General features: G+C 42.2%; 3 protein-coding genes across 3 annotated transcripts; all 3 read right to left on the bottom strand.

Moving 5' to 3' along the window:
- Positions 1–876: 876 nt before the first annotated feature.
- On the bottom strand, positions 877–5,617 carry fam8a1a (family with sequence similarity 8 member A1a). The gene is made up of 5 exons (XM_071901561.2): positions 5,103–5,617; positions 4,625–4,745; positions 3,976–4,099; positions 2,616–2,755; positions 877–2,289 (listed from the first exon to the last, which is right to left on the bottom strand). Exons 1-5 carry the CDS (start codon positions 5,518–5,520, stop codon positions 2,145–2,147), a joined length of 948 nt encoding a protein of 315 aa, XP_071757662.1. The 5' UTR covers positions 5,521–5,617; the 3' UTR covers positions 877–2,144.
- A 13,787-nt stretch (positions 5,618–19,404) lies between these two features.
- Positions 19,405–21,134, bottom strand: fabp4a (fatty acid binding protein 4a). Its single transcript, XM_071901597.2, has 4 exons — positions 21,018–21,134; positions 20,442–20,617; positions 20,187–20,288; positions 19,405–19,655 (listed from the first exon to the last, which is right to left on the bottom strand). Exons 1-4 carry the CDS (start codon positions 21,088–21,090, stop codon positions 19,602–19,604), a joined length of 405 nt encoding a protein of 134 aa, XP_071757698.1. The 5' UTR covers positions 21,091–21,134; the 3' UTR covers positions 19,405–19,601.
- Positions 21,135–21,843: 709 nt separating this feature from the next.
- Positions 21,844–25,247, bottom strand: mrpl53 (mitochondrial ribosomal protein L53). The gene is made up of 3 exons (XM_071901596.2): positions 25,140–25,247; positions 23,862–23,974; positions 21,844–22,039 (listed from the first exon to the last, which is right to left on the bottom strand). Exons 1-3 carry the CDS (start codon positions 25,232–25,234, stop codon positions 21,921–21,923), a joined length of 327 nt encoding a protein of 108 aa, XP_071757697.1. The 5' UTR covers positions 25,235–25,247; the 3' UTR covers positions 21,844–21,920.
- Between the last annotated feature and the right edge of the window lie 82 nt (positions 25,248–25,329).

Here is a 25,329-nt window from a genome sequence, read left to right as displayed (position 1 = left end):
GCATCCAGTAACAACAGACCTGTATGTTAGTAGTTTACACAGGCAGGGACAAACCCCCAGTAGTGTGACTGGGATGCCTAAAACACTCATTTCCATCTGCAGCAGGTGGGCCACTGTGTGTTCTGAGCTGTGTTGCCTAATGTCGCCCCCATGTGGCCACCAAGTAGCTCTCAACGATTATGAGGATCTCAACTTGGTCTAGCAGTGTAGCTGCCCCTGGAGGAAGCTCATGCAAGAAATGTAACACTGCAAAATGAACAATTTTGCATTTAACCAATTCTTTGTTTGACATATTCAACTCCCTTTTCAACATGGGGAAAACACAGGTGACACTTGTGAGTGTGGAGTTTGGCTGATTTTAATGTCTTGTCATGCTTCTAAACTGGAGGCCGGAGCCACATACTAACATTAAGGTGCATACCAGTGCCTGTCGTACTAGAGTGTGCAATGGCCTTTACAGTCTTTAACTAAAAATGAATCCTTCTAATCCTGTATTTCTACTATACAGTAACCATGTCTCCACCCATAACGAATCCAGTGCATCCATCTCAGGCCTGAGACAATAGAAATTGTTTTCTGAAAATCCTCTCAGGCTATAATGTCCACAATATTTTTAGCTATATTAATGCTCTTTGACCGTTTGATCTCCTCTCCACCTGTGTTCACTGCTTGATAGTAGGACCTTCCCTCTTCTGCTCTCATGTTTGAAACTGGAAATGGAAATTGAGATTTCAGTTAATCTTTATAGCATTTACCTTTAATTAAGCATTAATCTTTATAACCCCTTTAGGGCTAATCAATGCATTTTGTAAATACCAGATCTCAACAGCTGGTTGCATCAGACCCAGATAAAAGTGTATGTGCCTATTTCTTTCTGTCAAGAGTGTAAGTATGAATCATCATAATTTGGGACCATGACTGGATCTTATCAAATAATTTGGGACACATGCCTTCAGCCAAACTTACTTATCCCATGGGCTATACATGTTAGACTAGATCAAGGTTGCAAATCACGTGGCTAGCATTACAGCTTTAACATCTTGCAGATGCATCTTGCACCTTGACTCAATCAAACAAGGAATCAACTGAGTTTTACAGTATTTTAGCATGGTGCAAAAAAAAAAAAGGATAAAATTCAAATGAGTGCCATTCATTCATTTTATGTTTAATACTGTGGACCCAGGTATGACTCTGAATTGGATTGCTAAACCAAAATGATATGTCAATGAATCATGAATAATTGGCCCTACATTTAATACCAGGAGAGGGAGTTTTACATTATGCATAAGTGAAAACCTGACGTGAGCAGTGACATTCAATCATGCATCTGAGACAAACAATGGCTCACTGAAGGTAAAGTGTTGCCCTGAGTCACAAGCTTTACAGGTCTGAGGAAGCAAACTGAAGAAAACTGACAATGTTACTCGTCACTGAACAGCTCACCATGGCAGAAAGATACCAAAACAAGACGTTTTCATGACCATATCCAGAGGCACAAAGAATAGATACAAGTATGCCTAGCTTTTGTTTTCTTCAGATAGAGTGCTTATGAATAATCAATATTTAAGACAAAAAAAAACCAAAAACGGTTAGCATTTGTTTCACCATAATTAGCTGAAGAGAAAAACAACATGGACATAAAATAAACTCTGCAAAGAATATGACTTTATATCTTTAAACTTACGTTAAGCTTTACATTATTAAGATAACAATACATAATAAAGATTCACATCTTCAATGAAGCAGTCTTGGGATATCTCTGTAACAACGACCAGCACCCTTTTGAACCAAACACACTTTTGGGCTATCTCAAAAATGACAATACTTCAGAAGGTTTCCTGACACCTTGACAGGATTTTGGAGTTTCATGGTAAATACCGTAAGAGCAAAAGATGTAAGGATCGATTCTTTTACTGTACTAGGCCTAAACCTGTTTCCATCCCATTCTGAAGTGCAATTTGAGTCCAGGTTTGATCCGTTACACAACAAAGATCCGGTGTAGAAATGGGCCGACGCAATGCTCTCTTCGGTGCTAGTGCAGAAGTGATTGGTTCTAATTCAATTCAGGATATTCAGCACAAGTGAGCGTGTCACACTTTGTCAATACTCCTGCCAAGTGTAAGAGTCTGCTGCAGGAGGAGAGGCTATCTGCCGCCCCTCCGCTGGACCACGATGGTTCCTGCTACAATGTCATAGACAGTCCTGTTGTGTTGGAAGAAGAGGAGGGTGATGAAGACTGGAAAGAGGAAGGCGATGGAGAAGTTCTTATTCAGCGCCCGTACTGTGGAGCTGTGGGAGTCAAGACAAAACAACAGCTTAGAATGACAAGGTCCCCATCAGGTCCCATGCAGATGAACTACAGGTACTTGACTAGACTGGGCTGTTCACAGGAGAGATTTAGGTTTTTAATTAAGACGCCACAACAAAATTTGAGATGATTTCAGAGGGTCAAACAGAAAATCTAAACCTACCAAGAGATTACAGCGAGGGTGCAATTATCTAAACACAGTGTACTGGTCAGTTTGTGTTTTTTTAATTAAAAAACAGTAAGTAATCAGAATTGTTTTATTACTTAACAACCCAACTATCACTTCATGCAGCATGCGGTCACTTACGCAGAGAGGGACACATTGGATGCTGGGACCACCAGGACGCGGTTGGGTCGGACCAGAGTGGATGTGTCGCATGTCACCACCCGCAGGCCCAGCAGGAACTTCCCCGGTGTGGCTCCGCCTGCCCCCCAGATACAGATTATCTGATGAGACAAGAGGGAAAAAGTCAAAGTCAAACAACCCATCACTGAATGCAATTTCCTGTTGGCCAATGTGTAATGCCCATTGCCAATAATAGGCCTATAAAGAAAGCTATTTCATATTGAAATTTTAGGTTTCCATCCCTCTGTTTAGAACAGAAGTATTTATCCTGTGTGTATTTAAAATGCATTTTGGACTGTTAGATTTTTTTGCACACAACAGCAGCAAGTAGAGGAAAGCACAAAAGTGTGCAGGTGAGGCTGAAACTCAGTAAGGCTTATTAAGGTTCCTAAACAAACCAATATAAGGCACAATACAAATTAATGACGGGATTTATCACTGATACCACTCTCTGATATACAGCAGTATAAATGCTAGCAATTAATTTAACCACGGTCAAAACCATGGAAGGCAGGAAGCCAGATGACGCTCGTGTGAAAGCAGGTGTGTCTGCATGTCCCAGTGCTTGTTCCCACCTGGGCAAACAAGACACTGATGTGGAAGTCTAACAAGAAACCTGATGCTTGACTTCATCTCAGGCAACTATGACGGCAAGGTTGCATCACTGTCCTCTGTGGGAAACACTGTTGTTTCAGCAGAACTGTAACTCGGCCCTTCTCAATAAACAAGCGCATTGGGCAATTAGACAACACCTATTGCATGTGAATGGATAAAATGGGGAATATGTTGGATATTTGAATTGAGCAGTTTGAGTTGCTAAGCCACTGCTTTTAAATCCTCAAGAGAGTTTAACCATAGTTGAGAGTAAATACCACTAAGACACTCACTAATAGGTATGAACGTTTCCTTTCATACCTTTCAGAATCTGAGTAGCTGCCTGAACAAGGCTATTGCTAATTTGTGAACCAGGTATTACAACTGGGCAATAATTCAATACTATCACTTTTCAATAGAATCATATTGTGATTAAATAATGTTGATAAGTTATCGTGATACACAATTCTGTCGTCTAACTTAATGATAAAAAGCAAATACTAATTAAAACGTTTTTATCATATTTTATATTACTGTGCAGTTCAATGCAATGACTGTTAATTTGATTATGGAACATGTGATTTTGCATGTTATCAGACATTGTTAGAGATAAATATCAAAATAATTTCTTAGGATTATGGTGATATTAATCTTGTCCATATCGCCCAGCCCCACCAGGTGTTCACTTGAGAGGCTGCAGTGTCAGGTGGTGTGAAATATGACCCACCTCATAGAAGCACACCAGCACCCTGTAGACCAGAGCTACAGCCATCATCTTCTGCAGGTCCTCCATGGACGTGTTCTCATCTATCTCCTCCACTATGAAGTGGGTGATGAATTTGGCAATGTCCCTTTAAAGAGGAGAGAGAGAGAGAGAGAGAGAGAGAGAGAGAGAGAGAGAGAGAGAGAGAGAGAGAGAGAGAGAGAGTGACTAAATGAAGATGGATCTGGGGAACGGTAGTATAACTTGACATTAAAGTAATAATGCAAACTCTTTGGTCTTTGGTCATGCATGACCTTTTTGTGATATGCAAAACGCACATTTTGCATAACTGGCTCATTACAGCTAAAGCACCGCTGCCTGGAGAGTGCCAACAGGTAATGGCTCAGACTGAATACTCAGCTATTTCCTTAAATGTCACACATAATGTGGCGTGAAGAAATGTTCAAGACAACTGTGAACTGGGAATATTGCAATCTGAGAGGAAGACAGTGTCGTCATGAGAGACTGAACTGGTTGGTAGGACATATGTGAATTTTCAACTCCCCAGTTCAGGCTCTGGTGATGACCGTGTCTTCATTTACCCTTCAAGCTTGAAGGTGAGTAACTCGCCAGTCCTCAGTTTTCTTTAACACTATTAAGTAGCTTCACTCACTTCATCCCACTCAGATGCATGATCCACAGCACGATGGTGGCCTTCACGCAAAACAGGATAAAGAAGTCCACCGTCTCAGCTAGGAATCTGTGCAGGGGAGAGGGGATGGTGTACTCCCGTCCTGACAAGCAGATGAAAAGACAAGTGTACTCAGCCACTCATGCCATTCTCAAATGGGACATTTTAGCACATTATCCAGTCTAATTTACATACCCAAGTAAATTATCCTGGATCATAAACCAAAGGCCTGGAGTCTGGTGAGAATTCAAGCTATCAGATGTAAACAGTGTACTGGAAAGCCCTGGAAATGACACTAAGCATATAAGCTTGTTTCCCCAAGTCCATCATTAGGCCTGCTGCCCAGCAGACTCGTGACCTGGTTTATGCATGAAGTGGCCCAAACATTACTAGGCTTGAGGCCATTTTGGATGTAGTAGGCCAAAACTATACATGGCGGACTGTCTGCCAAGCTGCCTACCTGCCTGAGGTGGATTCCCATTCAGCTGCTGGGCTGGCCGGGCATCGTTAGGCGTCGGGGTGGCAGCTGAAGTCTGCTCCGTCTGGGCACCACCCGTATTAGGGGGCGCAGGGAAACTGAACGGATACGGGTAGTTGTACCAGTTGCGGGTATCAAAACCCTGCTGGCCAACGCCGGGGGCCGTAGCAGGTGCACCCGGTGTCTGAGTGCTTGTCCCCGGGGGAGGGAAACTGCACGGCGGGGGGAAAGGGAAAGCTGACAGAGACATCCAGCTCTGCCAGTTTGCATAGCCCCAGTAATACTGCCACATCCACTGCTGCAACTTAGCGCAGTATTCCGTGGTTGCGCTGGTTTGCGGTTGCTTTCCCTCATTTTCAGTGGCATCACGCCGACCGTGACTCGTAGTAGTCGCAGCCATGTTTGACCCACTGCACAAGCTCACCTAATTTGAAAGGAAAATCTTTTTAACCGTCTTTAGTCCTTCAGATAATCCTCCGATTCCTTCGCTCATGTTAGCTCCCTGCTGCGCTGCGGCGGGTCCAAGGACAGTACTAAACGTGTTTATATAAACAGGGGTGTCCGGAACCGCACAGCTTTACTTTCCACACTTGTATCCTTGAATAATGTTTTTGTTCTACCCATATGCTATTGTTTTATACCGTAAATTACAACGTGTAAGCTATTTGCAGTGTAGATATCAGTGAAACGCTACCACTTTACGGAAAAGTCTAAAGATAACCCCCCTTCTTTAATGAATGGCACGGTCCACTTAAAGGGACATTCTGTATTTCTTCTCTATGTAATTTTAGTATCACAGTTTGATCAGACGCAAAATGCACTTCCTCTTAAGGCTTGAAGTAATAAAAGCTACTTATTGCACCATTGGTAAAGGTTATTTACATATCTCACTTTTGACTTCATGGTTTTGGTGAAAGGGATGTCAACATTTTCAGACTTTTAAATTACCTCTTCATGTTTGTCCAGTCTTACATTTGTCCACTGTTAATATGCACCTATTGTTCACTGTTGTGTGTCCTCTGCCCTTGTTATCTATAGTATTATGTATTTGTGTAAACTGTATGTAGGCCACTTAACACTGATGTCAAATTATTGGTTTTACGGTATCATAAAATAGACTAAACTCCCCATCCACCACCCAACCCCCTCTGACCTCCCCATCCCCATCCACAACTTTCCATTTACACCCAGAAGTGCTGCCTCATCATTGCAATATTGCAGTAGTTGCAACCAGTATAGCAACAAGGAAACACCTTATTTCACAATTTCCCATACTTTTGAATATTTACAGAACAGCCTATTTACTCTCCAGCTGTTTGTTTTTTTTTTAGTGGAAAGAGGAGTAACTATATTTCTTCTCAGTTTACTACATAAACTAAGGGACTTCATAAAATGAGGAAGATGCTTTCTATGCATATCCTTTAAATGTGTTAGTATATTCCTACATTTGATAACAAAAAAAGAAATATAACAGCAACCAGGGACTATTGTCCAGTTCAGCTGCTTCCTGTAATAAAAGTACACGTTAACAGATTTATGAAGGAGAATTTTATATTCTTGCTAGTGATGGTTTCCTTGCCCAAATAAACAAAGGGTATCCATTACCACCAATTTACATGCAGCAATCACTATGTAGAAGATAAATGATCATATTGGTCCAGTTAGCATCAATTAACAGAACTCATCAGGTCAACTAATACTGATAACTTTTCAGCGTAACTGGAGAAGCAGCCAACTAACTTCCTTTCTGAAGTTGACGTGTCTTGTTTATTTATAACAGTGAATTATTCTCAGTATTCAGCCGTATTCAGCCATTATAAGACAATCAAAGGTGAAAAGACAAATGTGCTGCAGCATGTTAATAATAAAGACACATTTCCCCCCTCTCATTTTGGTCCTAACTCAAAGAATTCACCACCTGAAAAACAACTTTTCACTGCACCACAAGAGAGCAGCAGAGGCCCATTAATCCATATTAATACTATATCAACTACATCCATCAGAGTAAAGTATTTTGCATTAATGGTGTATCATGTTGTACAATGATATGAGCTCATGTACAGAGAAAAAAATCTAGCTGCTTCGCATTTTTTTTTTTTTTATCATGCCCTCATCTTTGCCTTTATTCAGGCACATAGTATATTTTCAGTGCACACTTTGTTTTGAGAATGATTTTAATTTCTGCCCAACATGATTGCACATTTAGATCTAGATCCCAGCGGGAAAAGTGTAAGACATACAGGGATCTGTGAGAGGATGTTTCATTTGTTATAAACTGTGGATGTGGATCAGTCTCCATGGCTTGCTCCTAAACCTGCAGCCAGTTTCATGGACCCCAACTATCTAAGTTCAGTGTCAAATCAGTAGTCTGACACAGAGGCCACTGGGGTCAAAGACTCTCTATAAAAGCTGCTCCGGAAATGGCTTTGATTCAAAAGACCTGCTGGTCGGTCAGGTGATGAAAAGCTATGTTTTGCACACTTTCTCTCTCTCCCCCTCCCTCTCTCCCCCTTTCTCTCTCTCTCCCCATTTATCTCTCTTTCTCCCTCTCTCTTTCTCCCTCCCTCTCCCTCTCTCTCTCTCTCTTTCTCCCCATCTCTCCCTCTCTCTCCTCATATACACACCATGACCCCACTCCCCAGCAATCTTTCATATGTCTCCTGCTCTCCTCCTCCTTTCTCCCTCTGTTAGCCTGCGCCCCCCCCCCCCCTCTCTCTCCCTCTCCCCCTTTCTCTCTCTTTACTCCCCCTCCTCTTTGATTAAAGGGGGGGTTGTATTTGCTGACTGGGCTGGCCCGGCTCTGTGGGTTAGGTGTTAGGTCTGCCAGTTCTAAATGACTGTGCCGGGCCCGGTGAATGGAGCCAGTGAGGCGGACAGCAATCGGACCCCAATGAGCGTTATCCCTGTCGACAGAGGCCATACGATGACTGGGCCCAAAAGTAATCGGGCCCAAATAAAAGCTGCGTCCGGCAAACGCTGACCCCCGTAGAACCCATCACCCTGGGGGGATTACTGCTGTGGAGGTGTATGTATGTGTGTGTGTGTTTGAGTGTGTGTGTTTTGCGGGAAGAGGGGGGTGTGGACGGGGGGTATGGGTGAGCGGGTTACTGTGAGTTGTAGAGGTGGGCGACGTCTGTCTGTATGCCGGTGTGAGTGATCAAGTGTTTGAGAGAGAGTGTGTGTGTGTGTGTGTGTGCGGATGGATAGTCCAGCCTTAATTGCCTATTAGCCTTACTGACCTTTATCACATAGCTAGCAACCACTGTCTGCTTCTACGGCTCAACAGAGAGCATCTCAATCCGCCAAACGCTGAACTGAAATCAGTCTCAGGTGAAGTTGGCTCAAGGTCAGGGGTTTCTTTGCCACTCGACCCTGAACATGACCCCAAAGTGTTCACACTGGACTGATGTTGACTGAATAAGAGAGTCCCAAAACACCATTTCAATCCTCACCATTTCAGTCACAGCTGTGTATAGGTCGACTGCACGGCTGTCACAGTGGCATCTCTCTATTGGTAGTTTTTATTTCAAATTGAAAATCAGATGTAATTGCCGTAATTTTAGGTTGGTTAGGATTTTTTCATTGTTTTTTTATCATGAATTTTCCATTTTCATAGCTGGGGTCCCTACCGGGGTCTTGACCTCCTATTCATTCTTACTGGACCATTTGATAAGCACATTACTATTCCACTTATTCCAATCTACAGCAGCTGACTCTTGTCGCCTTTTCAGTAAGTGTGTGTTGGCCAGGCATGAGGTCATGATATAGGAATGTGCAGGTTCACAATATATATCAGCAAACAACAAAGGGAACACTGGGCAAATATAATATGCTAAATAACCATACATTAGGTCATGAGATAGAGGCAACTTAAGCAAATATTGCACACACTGCCCAATATTTGTGTCAAACGTGAAACAGGCCTCACGGTGTGTGCCTTAGAGGCTGAAATCATAACTAATCTAATCTATCTTTACTCTTTTTGCGTCAACAGAGGTAAATAGTACAGTGAACGTCATGAACATCTTTTAGGCTGTCAGTGTAAATAAGAATTTGTTCTTAATTGACCTGCCTGGTTAAATAAAGGTTAAATATAGTTAAAAAAAATTAAAAATCAGGGCAGTGGGAGACAGACAGAGCGGTGAGTGGTGCGTTCACTGACCTAAAAGGTTTACACAGTCCGTAGAATTCTTGTGAATAGGCTTGCTGTGTCTGTACAGGATGTGTACAATGCTCCCTAGACATACACTGAGGGGAACAAGGCCACCAAACAGCTGTAATGACTCAGAAAGGCACCTTACGAACTTGCTTGACTGTATTTGGTCTCAGTGTGTATGTTCTTATCCAAGTTCCAGTCCCCACGTGAGCTTGAACGTGAGTCCTTGAATGACAAAAGGCACAGTTATCTTTCAGAGGGTCGTGTGGATGAATGTGATTGGTGAGCAGCGTCTCACAGACTTCTTCTTTTCCCCTCTTTTTTGTTGGGTTTGGTAGAAATGCTTTAATGTTGAAGCTTTTTACCAATTCAAGTTTTTACAACTTGCCGACATCACAGGTTGAAGTTCTCAGATTTCTGGTTTAGGAAGAGAGTTCTTTATGTTCACGAATACTGATTGGACTTTCCTTGACCATAGAAATAGCACACATTAAATTGACGGGTATTCCCCTTTTAGTTGGCTATCAGAAGCAACTACTTACAGTGGTTAAAGTGAATGACTCCCACAATCACATGGCCGTACTCTATCTTGGTGGAATTCAGCCACAGTTTACATATATGATAACAATATATCACTGGTCTTAGCCAACAATTATTTGAAACCCTTTACAAGAAGCAATGACTTTTAGGGAGGGATCTTCAAATGAATCATGCAGATAAGTTTGACAGAAAGTCCAGTGAGTAACGAACATGCCACCTCTGTTTTTTTTCATTTTTGGTCTCTGGCCTTATACTGTAGTCATGCAGTTTTGGTGCTGACCTGCTGCCTTGTACAACCACACTCTAGTTTAATCTCTCAGTCCAGACAGAGGTTAAAGTGTCCTGATTTAGCCCAGTCAGAATGTGTCCAGTGGGTTGCAGGTTAAAGAAATGAACAAAGCATTTGTCAATCCTCCAGAGAATGTGGGGAAGGGGGTGCTGACCTCTTGCTTTGCAGGGGGAGATCATGTGATTTATGTATTATTACAAGTGAGACTATGGATGTCATGGTCCGAATCAAACTTCAGGCTCCTACTGTACTATCAGAGCATGAAAGTGACTTGGACATTTCATGCCTCATGTAGTACTTCACAGTCTCAAATAGGATTTGGCCTCTTTCATTCATTCATTTCGTACAGAGCTAGAAGAATCTGTGAAATACACACCACCAGTCAAAAGTTTGGACATGCCTGATTGAATGTACTATGTTTTTCATTCTCTTAAAGCCATTTTGATCTAAAGGCTTATGCTTAAATGCTTGAAATTCATTTTTTAGACAACTATAAATAGTGAAGTTGATGCCTATGTATGAATTTCTTTCCAAAGCTACTTTTAAGAATCTGAAATATAAGATAGTTTTGATTTGTTTAACACTTTTTTGGTCACTGCATTATTCCATTTGTGTTATTTCATAGTTTTGATGTTTTTACTATTATTCTAAAATGTGAAAAATAGTAAAAATAAAGAAAAATGTGTGTGTCCAAACTTTTGACTGGTAGTGTAGTTTAAACAATCATTCCGTACTGTACTTTTTTGCTAATTGTTGTTTCAATAAATCAATTTCCTTTTGTCAAATCAACACGGCTGTAGTAATAAATACTGCTCCATGCCAACAGACTGCAGCATGGAAAAGATTTGCTGGAATAAAGCGATGAGAATTGAAAAGTATTTCATTTGCTGAGGCAGCGGAGGGAAGTCCTTGCTACCTTTGGCCCACAGAAGAGAAAAATCCCTCAGAGGTTTTGTTGCTCTGTCTTATACATTTCACAGTGAGAACCAATTAAGTGAATTATGTCTGCTTCCTTGGCGCCCTGACAGGAACACCCAAGGGGACAGTGGGTTACGAGAGCAGAACCGGCCCGTCTCTGCACTCCCACCGGCTCCTGCCTCTTTTTCAGAGTCATTCCCCTCATCTTCCTCCTCCTCGTCTCCTTACCCCTCACCTCCTTCTCTGTATCTTCTGCACCCACCTCCTGTCCTCTTTTCTCCTAGCGTTGGCACATTGTGATGAGGAGGTGAGAGGTCTGGCCATGTGAGGCTGCCCACCACCCTCCTCCTTCGAAAGCCCCGTCCTGTTCTTTTCCTCTCCCCTCCTCCCTTAACTTTACTACCTTTTCCCTTTTCTCGCCTCACTCTAATCCCCCCTCTCCTCCCTCTTTCTTGTTCTTTTTCTCTTTCCTCCCTCATTTTCCCACACCATCCAACTCTCCCTCTGCTGCACAAGGGATGGAGAGAAATGAAGATTTACTCCAGTACAGTACTTAGGTACATGAGTACATTTTGGGGTACATGATCTATACTTGAGTACAACTATCCACTATAATTATCTGACATCTGCAGTTCCCAGTTACATTGAAGGAAAAGGTTTGACCCCAATCACAGAAAAACCTTGTAGAGAATGTACACTTTTGGTACTCAGTGCACTGAATAAGAAATACTTTTACTTGGGTAAAATATTGAATGGAGAAGATTTTAGCACTTTTTGAATTTGCGCACAAATTCAAAAAGTGCTAAAGACTGTGAGGTATTTCCGCTTTTACTTAAGAAGTACACATATGTACTTCTTTCACTACATCTAATTCGTCTCTCTGTCTCCACCACCACCATCATCATCACCCTGTCTCCTCTTCCTCTGGGAGGGGTAAGTGTCGGACACTCAGCTCTGTGCAGGATCCTCCCTGCCTCTTAGTCACACGCTTCGATCTCCCTTCTGCTTTTTCTGCATCAAAAGTGCCTGACAAGACAAAGAGCCAGCAAGCGGTTGACCCACTGAGGGTGCTTGCTTGTTTAACGTGCAGCTGTGCAGCAGAGGAAAGGCAGCTGAGTAGTTTCCCGGTGAGTTTCACACGGGCGTCGACTCAAACAGCTGTAAACCCATAGACCTTAGATTTATGGTGGTGTCCTTTACACGGTTAGGCTTAATAGGTAAATACAGTCTTACAAGTACATTAGCAAATAGCTTTGGCTGCTTCTTAGCTTTTATCACAGTGCAGTTATAGTCTTACTGCACATTGACAAAGCGCTTAAAGTACATCCATTGTCACCTAGGCAGTAGAAGTTAAACCTATAAAATGAAAACTTTATCGACTCCATTCGGAGCAGATTGAGCTTTGTTGTGGTTTAATAAATCTCACTTGAAGGGGTTAAAAGGGTTAGCTGTTTGGCTTTATGCTGCTGAAAGGCCTGTTTACAAGGCACTTGGAGAAAGGTCAGCCTGTGACTGATGGTTTCCGTTTTCCTCCCGCCTATCACAGGCTCTGGTTATCTCTCCAGTGCATTGTGGGGAAGTGCGTGCTGCGTACAGCACGTCTTAAAGTGTCCATCAGGCCAGTTTTCCTGATGGCCCATTGTTTTTATAAGAGATGCAGTTTCCTAAGTCAAGGGCTATTTAGAGGATTCTCTGTTGTAACTGTCTGTGCTCAATCAGCGACTAAATGTAATGTCAATTAGGCTACTTACTGTATCTAGAAGCACTGGTGTACCAAGGAGTAATACACAGATAAGGTGTGTATGATTTGATTATAGTTTTATTTTGTAGATTCACTTCACATTGAGCAAAATCGTGTTTGTTTTGTTTTTTCTGTGGCTGTGGCTAGATGACACACTTGGCTCTGAATATGATATTCCTACAGAAATGACACACATCCTCTGCTCTCCAACAGTGCTTGGTTTAACCCCTTTGTAAACGTTGCCTTTTGTAAGGAATCAAGCTTCTTTGAACCCTGCTACACACATACAGTATCCATCCATACTAAACACACTGTAGTGAAGTTGCTGCAGTTGTTAGCATCAACCAAAATATTGTGTTCAGTGGAAAAAAAAGTAATACATTTATAGTAGCAGAAGTAGAAAGCTATTGTGTTTGACAAAGTCTGAGCCACAGACTGTCACATTTTTCAACGTCATGTTCTCTGCTTCTCTCTACAGTTATGTGGCTTGATAAAAAATGTGTACTATTGAAACCAGGTTAGACAAACAGCATGGTCTGACCTTTAGAACATCAACACCATTCAGCCATACCACCTGCATTAGAAGGTCAGCGTGTGTGGGTGTGTGACTGTCTGTGTGTCTACATACTTATGGCGTAGAAACCACAACAAAGCATTAGTTCTCCATAACTTTACCCAAGCGAAATGCCTTGAATTCCCACTCTTTGCATTATCGTATGAGAGCGGGGGCAGCAGACAGGCCGCTGTATTGTCTGGCACAAGAGAGCGAGCCGTTCTTCCGGCGGCACAGTACAGTCAGACTCCAGGCAGTGTAAAGTCTGTGGCCCGCTCTGAACTTTTGAATTGAATTGGTGGGTCACTCACTTTCATTCAGCAGGGTCAGATTAGGACTGAATATCAGGGTTTTGAAATATCCCCAGATTTTCAAGTGTAGTTTTGAAAAATAACCATTTCAAATATTTTTTAACAGACCTTATTTTAGTGCATAAGCGATATATTTCTTCAATTTGCAGATTTTTTATGCCGATTCTTTTAGTTTTAATTTCTCTTCAACACCCTCAAACTGAGTTTACATACTCAGGACTGAGTATGTAAACTGCATACCATACATTTCTAAAGCTTTCCATGAATTGAATATGTAATAGTTTAGTGATCGAAGAAGATAGTTTTCCCTCACAGAAGTTCCATTCACTCTCAAAATGCTGAGGCCACAAATGAACTGCTGTGCATGTAATGTGTGTTACTGAGTCCTTTCACAGGGTTGAGAGAAGCACAAAGAATGCTTGATATGACCAAAGACAGAGCATCTGTGTTACCTCCCACCTGGCTTCTCACACACACACACACACACACACACACTCTGATTTCATTGACGTAAAGATCACCCCATTCCCAGCTCTCCCTTCACCACCGTCACCCCCCTCCAGATTACAGATCACATGTCCTGTCACACAGTAGCCATAGGAGAAGGAGTGGATCAGCCCAACACACAGAGTTTGTGGCAGACTCAGAGCAGAAAATACCAACACTTCCTAATCAGGCGTTTCTTTAGGTCTGCACACACACACATACCATGAAGGGGGAACCCTAGTATCCCTTCAAAGCCATAGTTTGCCTACTATAGGGTTGGTGACTGTAGTGTTCCCCTGGGAAAGGCATTGTGTAGGATCTGTATTGTATAGCCTTACTTAAAAGACTTCCATCATCCTTCCTGTGAGCTGTACAATCACTCATGGGGTCTCTTGCTAAGCTAAGGGATTGTGACAGGAAGGCAAAACTCCTGGTGGGGTGACTTGGAAAAAAAAAGTAATCCTTTGTATTCCGCTCAAAGGCAAAAATGATGTTTTTTTTCATATACAGTGGCCTTTAGAAGTTATATTTTGAGGTTGCTCTACCTCTGTTCTACTGAGAGTGAGAGTGCTTTGAGAACAATAGCTTTAATAAAAATCTATTTTAAGGGTGCTACATTTAGGAAGCTCTCATCACTGTGTTTACATGCACATTAATAGTCTGTTTATATCTGGGATATTGAAATATTCCGTTTATGAGTTGGCGCATGTAAATACAATATCCTGTTTACAATAACTGGGATAAGCCCATATCCCGAATATGAAGAACCCAAATTTGCTAGCTGGGATATGCCGATGTTAACCGGTATATTCTGGCATGTAAACACCATATCCCACTTATCCCGCAAGCCCTGTTTCCATGGTGTCACAAGTGTTTCCATGGAGCTTCAAAATAAAGTGCCGCTAATGAACACAGCAGGAAGACTGTAGAGCATTAGACTATCTCCAGGCATACAGGCACATGAAAATAAATGGTTACTGATTGATCCATGTAAACGCCATATCCTGATCTTAACCGGTATAAGGCTAAGGTCTTAGTCTTATAAGGAATATTAATGAGCATGTAAATGAACTAATTGTGAAATTAACTATGTTGGCTCATTCCAGGGCCGATTCCAGTTTGAGCATTAGCTGTGCTCAGCCGCCTGGGTCATTAGGTTCTGAGAGGGGATTATGCAAAAGTTTTCACAGTAAAACCACTACTCTTGTTTTTGAACAGTGAATACCATCACTCTTTGCCAATCAGCTTATCTACCTATCTATTTGTCTATTTATTTATACAGTGGGGTAGTTTCAGCCAAGCTGACCGTGCTTTTCTGTAGCTGTTTTGTAGGTGACCCTGACCTCTGACCTCCCTGTGAAAGTGGGCAAGAGAAAATTGAATACTGGACTGTTCCACGTATCTGCTTGTTGCCATAGACTCTAATCCAAGTGAAACAATGTGATGGTTTCTGTTACAAACAATGATCTTCTTCCTGCTATCATTTTGTGCCGTTAGGGGCACAATTCACTCCAATAGAGGAGATATGCATCAAAAGAGGCAGGAATGGAAAGGATTAATTATGCCTATCAAACAACCGTTCATTTGTCATATATAAAGATATGTAAAGATATGATATATGAAGATCAAATCTCTGATTAGTCACTTTTAAATTATTTAAACCACAAACGTAATTGCTAGGTTTTTAAAGTTTGGTGGAACTGATCCAATCCAGCTGTTTTCAGTCTAATCCGTGATCCAAAACAGTATCTGTCCCTTCCTGGAAAGCCAGATGCGTCTCTCTAAGTGTTTTGGGGAGATGAGAGAACAGTCTGCCTCTGTGCGACTAGACAGGACTCATCTTGCATAACATCCAGAGAGCTGTTGATGAAATCAGAGTTCACTCCGAAGTATAACTGGATTGTGAGGTTCAATGAAAAGAAAAGAAAGCTTGTTGCATGGCAACCGGCCTCCCCTACTGTTCCGTGGGGCCTCGGCTGACATAGTTCAGCCCAGCTGTTCGGTTGCCCTTGGAGACTGATCTAGGGTCAGCGTATAGGTGCTGTGGGACCCGTGGAGGGGACCGAGGTAAAACTGATCCACGGTCAGTGTTACAGAGCGGGGAATGCGTGGGCATATAGTTCCCAGCAAGCCTCCTACAGACTCGGTAAGATGTATCTGGGTGGGGGTTGATCCCGAGGTCGTCCCCACCCCTCCAGCCGAAACCTGAGTCGAAAAACACCAAGAGGGGCAGTGGTGTTTGTGCTGTAGGTATAGTAGGGCCAGTCTGCTCTTCTGTTTTGGCTTGAGCTTCCATTAAATCTGTGTGAAGTTGACACTAGAGTCAAGACTGGTGGCTGCAGTTCGTCCATCATTTGAATCCTGACAGACAGTTTTCACTTTGTCTTAACAATCAGTGGAGAGTTTGTGACCAGTAACATGAGTAACAGCTTGTTATTTGGATTTCAAACGAATGCAATTTGACAAGTCAAATTATTAAGACAAAGTTAAATACTTAGAGGAATTACACACGATAGAAAGTCTGCTCTTCTTCAATTACTGGAACAACGTTTTAATTGATTTTGGCAGTGCCGCATGAAGGGAAGCAGAATTAACTTACTAATAGTTACATATCACCTGCTGTATTAGAATTAAAGCTCTAATACATGAGTGTGTCTGTGGCCCTGGTGATGCCTTCAAACGTGCAAGATGTTTATTTGTGTGTGAGAATGTATGTATACTAAAGGACAGGCAGAGGAAGGGTGTAAGCGTTGCGCTGGAGTGGAGTTTTCCAGATGTTATGCAAAGGATGTGAGTTCATTCTTGTAATGTCCAAGACAATCTTCCCTCGCACAAAACAACCCCAGTGTCAACAAGATATCCCCGTGTACCAGTCATGAGAACACACTTACACCTACACACACACACACACACACATGCGCACGCACACACACAGGGAGAGAAAGGGCAACAGTTCTGGCATTACATTGAGTGTGAGTAGTGCATGATTCACAGTTAGGTGGACATCTACATATATATTTCACATTCTCTACATGAGTTTGCATGCATTTTCTTGTGCGTGACGTAAATGAGGGTCACAAAAGGTGAGGCAGTCTAACTGGGGAACAACACGGAACTGACACATTTACAGTGAACACATCACACACACACACACACACACACACACACACACACAGATCTTGGCCTGTGTTGCCGTCTCGCTCTGCCAGCTAACTCTCAGTGGGCTTCTCACTGTCTTGTCCCTTCCTGTGCAGTTTCCTACTCCACACTCTCTGGTCGTTACGCTCTGCCTCCCTGAACTGTGGGCAGTGTGGGACGATGAGGGCCTTAATTTCCTCTCCAGCAGCAGATCGCCCTTTCCATCCTGCTAGGCCTTAGGCGAGGGAGTATTGTTTCAGACGGTCGGAGTGAATCTCTGTACTATGTACACTGTTCATGCTCAAGAAGTAAACTGTTAACTGTCTGAAAGATAAAATGCTTAAAGTCATTATTGTCAATCAATCGTTTTCCTCAGCTGTCTCTTTCAGTTGTTTGTCTTTCTAAATTCTTTACTTCAAACAATTAAGAAACAGCGTGGATCATCAACGCAAGCACTGGGATCTCTGACATAAAACGGGGAGGTGTAGCTCTTGCTCATTCCCCACAGTTACCCAAACAAAGTGACGGGGCTGCCTGTGGAACACAAGCACTGCACCTGTAAGTCAATCTGGAGCAGATGTGATCTTTTCTCTCCGGCTGTGAGAGAAAATATCACGTACCCAGTGCACTTTCATAATGTGCATGCAGAAAAGACAGCAGCAGGAAAACAGTTCATACAGAATAGACAGCAGCAGGAGCTCTACAGATGAATTTGCTCAAGATTGGGTTTGGGGGTTTTTTTTTGTTTGTTTTTTTTACCTTTTTTTTTTTTAGCACAAATCTCATCGTCTCATGTCTAAACAAGGAAAAAATTGAATATTTTTAGAGAGTCAAGGGAAGATCATATCTGGGTCATATCTGGGTTAAAATTTGGATTTTCCGCTCCTGTGAAACCCGGCTGAAGTTCATTACTCCATGGCTGTATTTCCACTGCCAAGCGTGCATCTCTTTTGTAACCGATGGGTTAATTCTAGTGTGGTCCTCCACATGTTGCATCAGACAGGCTCAGAGTGCTGTGTCTTTGTCACAGAGGGTCAGGTACTTTACTATGCTACTCCTGTTGTTTTAATTCACACGTTAAGAATATAAATGGCTCCACAACAGTTGTAGTAAAATGTGTTTAAGAGGCAGTAAAACCACAGCCCATGACACACTAACACACCTCAACCATGGTGACCTTTGCTTCCACTGTGATGTCCTCATCCACTTGGCATCTCCCCCACAGTTCAAACTTTGTGCATCCTCCACTAACTGCCAGTACCATTGTCCAGGCTGAAGGGAACAGAGTGCTGGCCAACAGTTTCACCTGTTTCAGCTGTTTTGGCCATTAGGTCCAATCAGTGCTATCGTCTCTCTTTCCTGCCATGGGAAAGTGGCCGTCGCCTCTGGAACAATCCCCCCACCCCCCCACCCCAACACACACACACACACACACACACACACACACACACACACACACACACACAGACTTGACCAGTGGCCAAAGGGAGGGGACGTCTATGGACAACCCACAATGTCCATGCACAGCTGCCAGTACATATGCAATGGGAAATGTTCGACCTCCCAAAAAAGGAAGAGGGAATACATTTCCTCGCTGACCCCTCTGCATGATGCTCTTAGTGCCTCTAGAAGGAATTCACATTCCTCCAGGAGCCCCTGCCAACTCACAGCATATATCACCAGTAAGGCTGAGGGTTTGCTTCTGAGCTGCCCTGAGGGATATGTGTGGACACTTTTGCCTTTGTCTTCTGACCAAAATAAGGAAACATAAAAGCCCAATACAAGCCAAATTGTCTGAAAGAATTTTGATTGCTTCATTAGCACATTCCAAATGTAGAATGATTGATATATTCTCTAGACCACATACCAGTAGGAATAAACAGTAAAAAGTCAGTAAATCAGTCTCAGATTAGTTGGTATGTTTCCATTATGGCAAATTGTTTGAGAACAGCATTCCTCAGAAAGTGCACTCTGGGTCCCCAATTTAGTTTATCAATTTGGCATGCATTCAAGAATGTCTTCATTTCATTTGGACATTAGCTAGACTATTCCCCAAAAAAGAAGAAAAAACTGACTTACTGACATAGCTGTAACTACTAACAACAGTCAAGCATTCAATAAGATCACAGCGGCACCGTTTTCACAATTTATCCATCATTTTTATTCAAATCACCACAACAATGCTTTGAACCGAATGAATCATGTTGGAGTACAGAGGCATAGAAATTTGCTTTGGCAACACAGTGAAGATAAGAATAGGAAGAGCAGTACACGCCGTCACTTTAGTTTGGTTTGCGCTCATTGAACTGAGCCTGTCATCCGTCCACCGAGGGGTCGAAGGGGGTCCGGTCACACCTCCTTCACGTACGTCCTCACCGCGATCACATCTCCCATCCTGCACTTCTGTGGGCAGAGGGATCAGGTGAGGTCAGGAGGAAGGGGGGGGGGAGAAGAGGTGCAGGTGCAGAACAGGTGAAGACACATTCCAGCATGTGCTTTGAGTTTGAATGGGGTAGGATTTGGGTTGCAGCTATCATGCAGAGTCCACCCTAACATAAAATCAATGTAATATTCCTATAACATTCCTATAAGTGTGTCTGTGGTACTCAATAGCGAGTTTATACTGACTTTATCATACTTTAATATGGCACTTTTTATCTCCAATTATATTCCTATAGGGACTTACACTGGGTTTGTGGTACTCAATAGTGAGTTTATAGTGACTTTATAGTAATTAATGGTGTTCTATTTTTCTATCTCCTTTGGTATTAGGATTTCCTACAGTACAATTTTTTCAACCTATAGTAGATGCATGACATTTTAGGGTTTTGCTGTGATATTTGTGTAGTATCCAAAGATATAGGCTATTATGGGACTACTATAGTTGGCAAGGCAAGTTTAAAGTTATGGAAACATCCAGGAAAAAATCCTTACCGCTACCAGTTTTCCATCTGTGACCTCCCTCTCAATATTTGTTTCTTTGCCATCCCAGCACTGTTTCTGCACAAGTTTGCCGTTTTCAATGGTCACGGTGGTCTGGAGGGTAGAGAACAGAGACAAGTCGTTAGTTCCAACACAGAAAAACCTCCGGCCAAAAGACTCACGCTGTGATTTTTTCAGCCCACACACACACACACACACACACACACACACACACACACACACACACACACACACACACACACACACCGTTGTCTTCCTGTCGTCTGCGGTCATCTCATCAAATGGCTCGTTGAGCTTGAATTTGATTTCAGTTGTCTTGAAAGTGCTTTGCGACTTCATGCAAATAGTCCCCTGCTCGTCCACGGTCACTATCAAATTGGGCTTGGTCCGATTCCCCACTTGCCGGGTTGCAAATCCCACACCTGCACAGCGGGAGAGCAAGGTCAGCAAAATGCATGAAATAATAAATTAAAGAGTGAAGTTTGACGACATAAAATGCGGTGATGGGCTACTCAAATGGTAGCAAATCCATATTCTGACATTTAGTTCTATTTTCTTATCCTGGGAATTCATGAGAACTTTTTAGAGCTTCTCCAGAGCTAAAGATCTAAAGTAATCCTATAATAGGCTACATTTTAGAAGGATACTATAGGCCTATGAATACAATTAAAAACACTACAAAACACAAACAATACAGAATATTAGACCATAGGAGATAAAGGTCACTAAAGTCAGTATTGAGCACCACTGTCAGCCAATAGGAAAACAATAGGCAATACACTCTAGTGATTTTTCATCAGGCTAAACCACATACTCTCCTACCAATTGCCTTCATGTAGTCATCAAAGTTGTCGCTGGAAATCATCTTCCACGTCCCAACAAACTTCTCAACCATCTTTGCAGCTGATGTGATATCCTCAACAACCAGGGGAGTCGCTCCGGATTTCAATTCTCTTCCAGTATGAACCGGTGCGAAGCGTTTTTAAGGGACCAGCCCGACACCCAGCGCCGCAGAACGGCCCAATCACAGCCCGCCACGTCACAGCATCCCGGTCCCGCAATTTCCGGGGGACTAAATTGGAGTGGGTGAAGGGGTTGTTCACGGGAGCCGCATCTAAACTGTGTGCCAAACTACATTTAAGCCCACTGTGTCAGAGGTTGCAGCTTGCATAATGTTCTGTCAAACGCTAGAAAGGTCTGTGTTTTATCACTAAACAAAGACACTGTGCCACTGGGCTAATCATGACGCTTCTTTCCAGCTAAAGCATTTTTAATTCACATCTCATACAGACTGAAATAGACGACTTGACAAGAACATAATCATAAGTGATCATATCCACATGATTAGTACTTTCCCACAAGGAGAGCTCACCTTCAGCATTTTTATTCTTTATTTAGACAGAGGGAAAACTGCAACAGAGACAAGAAGAAGGGAAACAAGCTGAGGCAGGATTTGATCCTAGATCAGTGGGGGAAGTTGGAACATATGTGACTGGAGAGACAAGGGACTGAACCACTTGACTATCTCTATATGCATATCCAAATGATTTGATTTGAGCCTTTGCTGTGTCGTGTCAGAAATAAAAACAGAAAACAATGCACACCGGCCTAAATGAAGCGACAGTCGACTCACAGCAGAACCAACACATTTCAATACAGCGCTTTTATTATAAACATCCAAGCATATACACAGATAGATACACATAAATACATTCAACTTGAGGATTATTTTTTGGCTCCGGCTTTTGCCTGTGGGTCCTTGGCTATGCAGCGGGACTGAAACGCGCTCAGCATCTCGCTGCTGCTCAGCTTGGCGCCCTTCATCACCAGCCGCTCTCCGTCCGCTGCAGGAGAGAAACACAGCAGAGATTTATTGGATGTTTTTAATTGATATCTAGAAAAAAATGACTTCATGGCTGTTGGATGAGTGTTATGTCCCCAAAAATTCAATGTTTCGGGAATTAAGAAAAGCAGCCATACTTTTTCAGTTGGATGACCATTAGTGCTGAAACGATTAGCCGATTAATTGATTAGCCAATCGACCGAAAATTAATTGATTATAATTTTGATAATCGATTAATCGTTTTAGTCATTTATCAAGTAAAAACACCAAAGATTTGCTGGTTACAGCTTCACAAATGCTATGGTTTGCTTGCTTTTCTCAACTTCATATAATTAAAAAATTAATACTTGTAAGTGATTTTAAGACATCACTTTGGGCTCTGATAACTTGTGATTGGCATTTGTCATTATTTTTGACATTTTATAGACTAAATGATTAATCATTTAATCAAAAAAGTAATATAACCAGGCATATTTTAGAATGATGATTTGATGACACAAAGTTTTCAATTCAATCAGATGGAAAAGATGAAAAGATTGCTGTCAGATTTTCATCTGACAGCAAAACAGCAGTGTTTTTTTTTTTTGTTGTTTTTTTTCCAAAACCATTATTTCAGTCCTGTCAAATTATGATCCACTTGGCACCCTGACCAGGAGGTGAGATAGTGGTATAACTGATAACACATTGTGATGACTCTTAACATGCAGCAGTGACTGATGATGAGTACGTGTTGGGAGTAAAAAAAGAGATAAACAAGTGAACAGTCAACTGTGAGCAGAGGTAGAGTAGAATACAATAGGCTGCTACCATACAGTACACTGCTGACCTATGGCATACATTTCTGCTTTTAGTGTGTTTGTGAGAGACATTTATTGTGTAATATCATGCAGGAACGAAAGTGCCACCTCAGCATAAAATGCAAAGTCAAAGTCAGCCTATAGCTGAGACGGCCTGCAGCCTGGAGCAGTGTCTCCTGGGAAACAGCAGTGTAGTCCAGAGCCAGACTACATCTTTCTCTGGCCTTAATAAAGTCACCAAGTTACACTGATGCTGGCTTACAACACAACACACCCTGCTGCTTGTCAGTAACACCTACTGTCAAGTACTGAGCCTAGCTCAGGTATTATGTTGATAAATGAATTTAATGGGTCCATTATTCTATTGCTGTAACATTAAGATGGTCAATTTGAGAGAAAATAATAGAGGAAATGCAATTTTTATTCTTCAAAAGTCTTTAACTGTCTTGCTACTCTTTCTGTAGTGGAAAAACACTTAAGTACCATCTTCAGAAGATAATAATTAGTTCACAGCAATTTCTAGGCCCTGATAAATACAAATTATAAAATACACATGATGTAATTAAAATGTTTTCCAGATACATAATTGCCCATCTCTTGCTGTCGCTCTCCGCATCTCCAACCCCTTCCGCCCCCTCACTGCTCGCTCGCTCACTCTCTCTCTCTCTCTCACACACACACACACACACACACACACACACACACACACGCGCGCCAGACCAGCACCATCTTGGGGACTCACAGGTGCCAAATTCAACAGCCTCTTTTTGGTAATTACTAAGACTAGGAAATGTAATTGATTTCTAGTGTATGACAGATTTGTGCTCTGTCCAGTCTGCTACACCAGCCTGTAAAATGACGTTCCCTTGATGGTGGTGAAGAACTGTGAGAGTGGGGTGCTTGCTGCTTATCTTCAGCACATTAAGAAGATGCCAACAAACTTCATCTCCATCCACCATTACACTGTCTCTAGAGTGAGACTGTCATCTTCCTGCACCTATCTGAGTGTGGTCGTGTGGTTCTTACTGTATGTAATGTCCACTACAGGTTCGGACTTGTCGTGTTTCACCATGGTCTTCACCTCACAGTTCATGTTGGTGGCCCTGGACTTCTCTGACCCCACCATGACCAGAAACTCCCTGGGGGCAAAAGGAGAAAATGTTTAGACATAGTTAAACATTAGAGATGGTAAACACCATGGATGGTCAGACATAGGGCTAACAGTGGGTATCAGTGTCAGATTTTTTCACCAATACTTAGGCTAAATCCTATACTGACGCATGTAACACATTAGAACTCAACTCCATTTTCTGCTTTATCACACATAGAAGAATATGAGATATCTTTAATTGTGGAAGAATTGATTTTACTAATTTCTGTGCAATGATTCAAGCTAATGGACTAAAGACAAACTGTTCAGCAGAAGCAATGGACTGGATCTTTACTCTATCAGCTAATTATTAGCCAATACTAATTTTATTTCTGTGAATCAGGGCCAACAGTGAGGCCGGGGCGGTACCAGTGTATCCCTCATAGACAGACACAAACCCCAACAGTACAGGACTTTAAACATGTTTCTGTTTAAGCAATGCTCACATTACAAGAGGCTGTAAGGACCCAAAGTCTAAGGATCTTACAAAAATGAAAATATGAAAGCAGACACACACAAGACCTTGTCCAGACTTCTTGAATCCAGCTGGACTGTCCCACTCGGACTGAACCAGTCCAGCTGATAAACCATGTCACAGTGTTGCCAGGCTTCTTCAGAGCTCTTTGACTGTCAACATTTAGCTAGGAAGGCTAGGAAGTTAATAAAACTATATTGCATGCTCGCTCGCATTGTGACAATGTGATGTTTTAGTGAACCTGGCAAGTTAATGGTTAAGTTAATAGAACAAAATATTTGCAATATACTGCAATTACATAGTAGTATGACAGCATATTGTCGTGTTCATGAGGCTAACTACTTTAGCAGAAATCATAATTTTGACGAATTACTCAAATGTGGGACCACATGCAAAGTATCAAACCTACAGAAACGAACACAATCATTTGGGTAACATGTAGTCATTCTACGCCAGACAGTACAAATAGACACTAGAGTAAAAAAAACTAATAAAGGAGTAAAATCTCCACTAAATATCTTTCATAGCTCGCCTCTGTGGAAACCGACTGGTGGTGACTGATGTTTGGAAACAACGTCAGTCACGGTCGCTTCATTGACAAATTACCGCTTTAATCCACAGTAAAAAATCACACAACACAACGCTTCCACACACTAAGACAAACACACACACTTCCTACCGTGTGGACCGGACATTGGACTCAAACGGACAGAACTGAACCACGATTTGCTTCACAGCTTTCAATATCACGGACGGTTTAGTGGAAGCCGCCATGTTTTCTGAGTGACCTTTCACCTCGACACTGGACGACACTTCCCATATGCGCCACCAGAGGGCGCCAGTGGATAAGGATAAATAAACCACTGTGC

The sequence above is a fragment of the Centroberyx gerrardi genome, chromosome 19, assembly GCF_048128805.1.
Source record: "Centroberyx gerrardi isolate f3 chromosome 19, fCenGer3.hap1.cur.20231027, whole genome shotgun sequence".
NCBI classification, from domain to species: domain Eukaryota; kingdom Metazoa; phylum Chordata; class Actinopteri; order Beryciformes; family Berycidae; genus Centroberyx; species Centroberyx gerrardi.
Note: the sequence above shows the minus strand (reverse complement) of the source record. Positions and strands in the feature narration are given on the sequence as shown.

Bases quoted from the DNA above. Each gene is read 5' to 3' on its own strand.
- fam8a1a (XM_071901561.2), bottom strand. From the start codon at position 5,520: ATGGCTGCGACTACTACGAGTCACGGTCGGCGTGATGCCACTGAAAAT. The intron at 4,100-4,624 runs GTGAGTGAAGCT...TCCTCTTTAAAG, and splicing joins ATGCATCTGAGTGGGATGAA to GGACATTGCCAAATTCATCA. The intron at 2,756-3,975 runs GTGGGTCATATT...TTGTCTCATCAG, and splicing joins TGCTGGTGTGCTTCTATGAG to ATAATCTGTATCTGGGGGGC.
- fabp4a (XM_071901597.2), bottom strand. From the start codon at position 21,090: ATGGTTGAGAAGTTTGTTGGGACGTGGAAGATGATTTCCAGCGACAAC. The intron at 20,618-21,017 runs GTAGGAGAGTAT...CCCGCTGTGCAG, and splicing joins TGACTACATGAAGGCAATTG to GTGTGGGATTTGCAACCCGG. The intron at 19,656-20,186 runs GTAAGGATTTTT...CTCTGCCCACAG, and splicing joins CAGATGGAAAACTGGTAGCG to AAGTGCAGGATGGGAGATGT.
- mrpl53 (XM_071901596.2), bottom strand. From the start codon at position 25,234: ATGGCGGCTTCCACTAAACCGTCCGTGATATTGAAAGCTGTGAAGCAA. The intron at 23,975-25,139 runs GTAGGAAGTGTG...TTTTGCCCCCAG, and splicing joins TCCAATGTCCGGTCCACACG to GGAGTTTCTGGTCATGGTGG. The intron at 22,040-23,861 runs GTAAGAACCACA...TCTCTCCTGCAG, and splicing joins TGTAGTGGACATTACATACA to CGGACGGAGAGCGGCTGGTG.